We start from the raw sequence: 6,000 nt of genomic DNA on the forward strand, positions 1-6,000 counted from the left end.
GAGAAGCCCGGGGTTGTGGGCTTCAGGGAACACAAGGACGAAAGCTTGCCTCCTGCTCATGCTTACTCCCAAGTACTTCCAGATGGTCTCTGGGACCCCAGCCCCAGCCCAGAGAGGAGGAGCAGGAGGAGGACGAGGACGTGAGCCGGGAGCGGGAACGGGTCCAGCAGGGGGCCACCCAGGGAGACATCTTAGTGCTCAGGAACCTGACGAAGGTGAGGTCATGGATTCCCCCCTGGACAGCTCCCCACTTAGGGTTTGGAGACCAGGAGTCTGGGGGCAGCCATTTATTTGCACATAGGTCCATGGATCTGTCTGCAATGGTCATCTCTGTTCCTTCTCCTGCTCTTTGCCAGATATACCGGGGCCAGAAGAAGCCGGCCGTGGACCACTTGTGTCTGGGGATCCCCCCAGGGGAGGTAAGGATAGTTTATAAGTGCACCTGGAACAATAGCCTCCTCAGGCAGGCCTTGCAAGGATTTATGATCCAGACTTTACAGATGAGGAATCGGGCTCTGAGCTAATAAATCCAGTTCCACAAATAGTTGTAAGAACAAAGTGTTAACGACTGTGGGAATCAGGACAGGTCTGATGGATTCTGCAGAGGAGGGGGCTCATCCCAGGGGGCCAGGGACCGCCAGGGCAAGGCTCATGGGTAGAGGGTCAAACGCCAAGCCACGAGCAGAGCAAGTGAGCCAAAGGGACGGGAGCAGAGAGCAGGGAAGGGTGCAGAGGCCTTAAATGTCAGGGTGAGGGAGCGGCCTAACCTAGCCAAGTGAGGGGGACAGACCTCAGTCGGGCTGGCAGCTGGGAGAGAGTGGGGGGACAGGGAGGCCAAGCAGGGGCTCTGAGAGGAGTCCTGGGAGAAGTGAGGAGGATGAAGGCCTGTGAATGGGGGGGACGGCTGGGGGAGAGGAGTCAGGGATGAGCCCTTCTGTGGGAAAGGTGGTGGCGCCTTCTGCTGGGATATTGGGGTGCTGGGGGGTGCCTGTGGAGGGCCCAGCTGGAAGTTCCCAGAGGGCAGACGTGGAGATTTCAGAGTCTGACTTCTTGGTCTCTTTCTCTCTTTCTCTGTCTCTCTCTGTCTGTCTCTCTCTGTCTCTCTCTCTATCTCTCTGTGTCTGTATCTGACTGTCTTTCTGTCTCTGTCTCTCCATGTCTCTGTATGTGTGTCTGTTTCTGTCTCTCCCTCTCTCTCTCTCTCTTGTCTATCTTAATATCTTTGTCTCTGTCTCTGTGTCTCTTATTTCTCTTTGTCTCTGTCTCTATATCTGTCTCTATCTCTTTGTATCTCTGTCTCTGTGTTTCTCTTTCTGTGTCTCTCTGTCTCTCTCTCCTTGTAGTGTTTTGGGCTCCTGGGGGTAAATGGGGCAGGGAAAACATCCACGTTCCGCATGGTGACGGGAGACACCCCAGTGAGTGGGGGTGAGGCCATCCTTATGGGCTTCAGGTGAGTGAAGGGCAGCCCTAATGGAGGGAGGCTGGGGCATGGGAAAACGCCCCTCTCCCCAAAATCCTAGACTATTGCTAAGGGACAAAAGGGCCTGGAGCCCACCATTCCTGCCCTCAGAGCACAGCCTTCTTTGGGCTCCCTCTGGTTAATCCAGCCTCCTACCCTCTAATCCCTGTTTCTCCATCCTCCTACTATGTGTTCTTCCTGCTGACCTCCTCCTTCATCCCTGGGGTCCCTACCCTCCCATCCCCCCATTTCTACATTCTTCTTTCTCTTTCATCCCTCTATCCTCACCCCTATCTTCCCACCTCCATGACCCATGTCCTATTCCTGATTTCCCATCCCCTTGGTCCCTCACCCCCATCTCCCAGCGCTCTCTTCCACATCCCTTCTTTCCATTCTCCTGCATCCCATCCATCTCCCTATTCCCATGACCCCTGACTTTTATACCCACACTCTTCCCTCTCCATTTCTCATGTCCCATTCTATGCCTCTTATCCTTCCCTCTCTATTCCTCCATCACCCTTCCCTCTCTTTGCTATTCCATCTCCTTGCTCCCTCCTCCTCCCCACAGCATCCTGAGTGACCTGCAGGTAGCCCAGAGCCACATGGGCTATTGTCCCCAATTTGACGCCATCACAGAACTTTTGACTGGTCGGGAGCACCTGGAATTTTTCTCCCGACTCCGGGGGGTACCTGAGAGAGAGGTTGCCCAGGTAAGCCCCCAGAGTGCCCTGTTTCCTATTAACTCTGAACACCCAAAGAACATGGTGCCTGTGGCACGGCCTTACAACCTGCTTAGCTCACAGGATGGGTGTCAGGATCCAAAGAGGTAAATCTGTAAAAATGCTTTGTAGACATGAAAGTGCAATCCCCACAGTCCCATGAGGAACCCAAGCCCGTGGAGACTCTCCCTGCCCTGCAGGGATACGGGGTGGGAATACCTGGGTCCATCCTCAGCCCAGTTTATTGATTTGATGTTCCTGGGCATGAGCCCAGACATGAGCCTCACCAGACTGATTCCTGAATTGCCTTGGCCAAGATAATGCTTTAGTGGGGACCACCTTTCTGGTGATAAACCAAGAAATAAGCATTTATTAGCACCAAGAAATAAGCATTTATTAGCACCTACTGTGTACCAGTCATTGAGAATGCAAAATAAAAAATGAAACTTCCTACTCTTAAAGAATGGATCCCGAGGAGATCCCAACACCATATGTGGCTCAATGCAAAATAGATCCACTCATTTGGATCTATTTGGAGCTGTCCACTCATTTGGAGAAGGCAGAAGTCAGTAAGTTGGGAAAGGGAGGGTTGGAGGATCAAGAAAGACCTCTTTGAGCTGAGTCTTAAAGGAATATATATTATTCCTATATATATATACATATATATATATATATATATATATATATTCCTTATATATAATCACATGTAATCATATAGCCAGTAAAAGGCAGAGCCAGGATTTGAATCCAGATCTCCTGAGTCCAAAAACCAGAGCTCTTTCCATCGCACCTTGCACAGGAAGACATGATGTCAGTTTTGTCATGAGAGGAATTGCTTTTATAGCCCCTCAAGCTTGGGGTGTTCTCCCTGATTTTCCCTTGTCCCCCCTACAGCCCCGCTGAGGAGCCCATGTGGAAATCCCTAGCCTTAGAGGGGTTCTTCCTGGTCTCTCCCTTTGCAGGTGGCCCAGTGGGGCCTGATCAAGCTGGGGCTGCTACAGTATGCAGATCAGCCCTCGGGTGGCTACAGTGGCGGGAACAAAAGGAAGCTGTCCACTGCCATTGCCCTAGTGGGAGGACCGCCAGTTATCTTTCTGGTGAGTCACTCAGGATTGTGGATGAGGAGGGGGACAGAACCCCCAGATCATACTCCTTGAAGCTCACAAATACCTTCTTTGGGGAAGCAGGGAAACTGAGGCACAGAGCAGGACCAACCCCAGGAATTCTCAGCCTTTGAGCCTCATGGACCCATTGCCTCCTTCTGAAATTGTTTTCTGCTCCCCATAGTCATCACTAGTGCTAGGTGATCTTCAACAACTTTATTTCTCTCTCTGGGCCTCAGTTTCCCCATCTATAAAATGGGAGCCTCCAATGAGGTTTGAGCACACTATAGTGGAAGGAGGCCTGGTTCAGAGTTCAGAGGACCTGGATTTGAGTTCTGATCCCGGCAATATGACTTTGGTCAAGGCACTTCCTTTCTGTTAGCCTCGGTTTCCCCAGATGTACACTGAAGGGGTTTGGCTAGATTTCAGGTCATTTCAACTCAAAATTCACAGATTCTGTGAGGGAGCAGGAATAAGAGAAGAAAGGGATGAAGGGCGTTTGAATGGGCTTCTCCCCAATCCACTGTGAGGAGAGACCTATGCCCCTATGGAGGAGGCTGGGGCAGAACTCTGAGTCTGCAGGGTATAGAGTAGAGCACTGGGCACATCTCCAGTCTGCTGTGATTGGTTAATGCTTCCCTTCTGCCCCCAAGGATGAGCCCACCACAGGGATGGACCCCCGGGCCCGGCGCTTCCTCTGGAACAGTGTCCTGGGTGTTGTCAAGGAGGGACGCTCTGTAGTGCTCACCTCCCACAGGTAGGAGACACAGAGAGGTAGGGAGGTGAGAGAAAGAAAGGGGAGAGGGGAAGGGGGAGGAAAAGGGAAGAAAGAAGGGAAAGGGAGAGAGGGGGGAAGAGAGAAAGGGGGAAGGAGGAAAAGAGGGGGGAGAGGAGGAAGGGATGAAAGAGAGGAGAGAGAGGGAGGGAGGAAGGAAATGGGGGGAAGAAAGAGCAAAGAGAGGGAGAGAGAGATTGTGTGTGTGTGTGTGTGTGTGTGTGTGTGTGTGTGTGTGTGTGTGTTAGGGAGGAAAGTGGGAGGGAAGAAGCCCCCAGATTGAGGATAAGCATCTGGGGTGGAGGAAGGACCAACTGGGGACGAGTGTGGCTAGACTTGAGGTAATTAATTCTTGGGAAAGGGGGCCGTGATTGGGGGAGAGGACACTGGAGAGGGAGAGCCAGGGGGAGAGAACATACTGGAGGAGTTAGGGAGCCCAGGTGGAGAAAGTACACGCGTGGGGTTGGGCAGAGGCGGTGGCCTCCGGTAATTAACCGCTGCCCCGCCCCGCCCCGTCCCCCCTATCCCCCCACCCCTACCCCCGTGCCGCCAGCATGGAGGAATGCGAGGCCCTGTGTACCCGCCTGGCCATCATGGTGAACGGGCGTTTCCAGTGCCTGGGCAGCGCGCAGCACCTCAAGAACAGGTAACAGGTGGGCGGGGCCGGAGGCTCCGGGCCGCCCTCCATGTGGCGGAGTCACGGAGCTGAGAGGACGCGCCGGGCACCACCCCCAGCTGCAGGGTTAGAGCTCTCCCGGGCCGGGACCCCCTGCCCTCCCTCCCCTCCCCCCCGCATCACGTCACACCTTCGGCCGCTATCTGCGTGTCCCCTAGCCTTCCTCCTCCCGGGCCTGCCCTCCTGCCCGCCCTCTCCCCTTGGGCTGCCGGCGGGGAGGCGCGGGGGGCTCAGCCAGAGCCGGGCTTTTCTGCAGGTTCGGAGAGGGCTACACGGTGTCGCTGCGGGTGCCCGTCTGCCAGCCGGGGCCCGCCCAGGACTTCATGGAGGCCTCTTTCCCCGGAGCCGTGCTCAAGGAGCACCACGGCTGCCTGCTGCGTTATCAGCTACCCGCCGGGCAGTGCCCGCTGGCCCGCCTCTTCGGGGAGCTGGCCGCCCACAGCCCGCGCCTGGGCATTGAGGACTTCTCTGTTACCCAGACCACGCTTGACCAGGTCAGACTGGGCGAGAGGGGCTCGGCCTTACACCGAGGGCCGAGTCATTCAGGGGTCTGCCCCCTCCGAGAAGCCTTCCTTCACTCCCCTCACCCATCTCCCATTCCCTGGCTGTCTCTTGACTGCTCTAACCGCCCTCCACTCCTGTTCCCTCAGGTGTTTGTGTATTTTGCAAAGGACCAAGGTGAGGAGGACAGCCCCCGGAAGCCGGCCTCTCCCCACGCTGAGTCCAATTGCCGAGCCCCCCACAGCGTCAGCTGCTTTCTGGAGGATACCAGTGTGGCCGAGAGCTTGGTCTGACCCAGCGGCCATGGACCCATGGGAAGATCCTCCAGCCAGGAGCCTGCCCCCTGGGGTGGGGGAGGGAGCCGTGTGATGTCCAGACCCTGGGGCAGCAACTTCCACTTGTCCACTGTCTCCTACTAGCCCCTATGGGGCCCCTTGTCCCACAGGGAGCCAAAGGGAAGAGCCCTGAGGTCACCCCCAAAAAGGGGCTGCTGCTGTGGCTCAAGGGTCTCCCTTCTGCACTCCCCTTGCTCCCAAATAAAAGAGTAAAACCAAGAGATACCCGGGATGTCTCACCTGTGTGCCCACAGCAGGGCCTGGGTATGACTTCATGTATGTGTTCATATGTTTCTGGGTGTTTGAGGGCTGGGGTGCTGAAAGGGAGAGAGGGCCCAAGATTTGCCAGCTGAGGACCCAAATCCTAACCCTGCTTAGAAACACCACCTGTGTGACCTTGGACAAGTCCCAGAAGCACCAGATCTCGGAGAA

The 6,000-nt window shown here is 55.4% G+C and overlaps 1 protein-coding gene across 7 annotated transcripts in view; it reads left to right on the forward strand.

The window, feature by feature from the left end:
• Positions 1 to 5,787, forward strand: part of ABCA7 (ATP binding cassette subfamily A member 7) — a 46,132-nt gene extending 40,345 nt beyond the window's left edge. For 6 of the 7 annotated variants that reach the window (XM_031948025.1, XM_031948023.1, XM_031948019.1 and 3 more), the window contains 9 exons: positions 74 to 215; positions 357 to 419; positions 1,344 to 1,450; positions 2,028 to 2,169; positions 3,141 to 3,275; positions 3,935 to 4,038; positions 4,610 to 4,702; positions 4,989 to 5,226; positions 5,383 to 5,787. In XM_031948025.1, the coding sequence (XP_031803885.1) occupies positions 74 to 215; positions 357 to 419; positions 1,344 to 1,450; positions 2,028 to 2,169; positions 3,141 to 3,275; positions 3,935 to 4,038; positions 4,610 to 4,702; positions 4,989 to 5,226; positions 5,383 to 5,526 (1,168 nt within the window). In that variant the 3' untranslated portion in view covers positions 5,527 to 5,787. The remainder of the gene's footprint in view (positions 1 to 73; positions 216 to 356; positions 420 to 1,343; positions 1,451 to 2,027; positions 2,170 to 3,140; positions 3,276 to 3,934; positions 4,039 to 4,609; positions 4,703 to 4,988; positions 5,227 to 5,382) is intronic. The other variant, XM_031948022.1, reaches the window with a different exon arrangement.
• The last annotated feature ends 213 nt before the right edge of the window (positions 5,788 to 6,000 follow it).

The sequence above is a fragment of the Sarcophilus harrisii genome, chromosome 1, assembly GCF_902635505.1.
Source record: "Sarcophilus harrisii chromosome 1, mSarHar1.11, whole genome shotgun sequence".
Classification (NCBI taxonomy): Eukaryota; Metazoa; Chordata; class Mammalia; order Dasyuromorphia; family Dasyuridae; genus Sarcophilus; species Sarcophilus harrisii.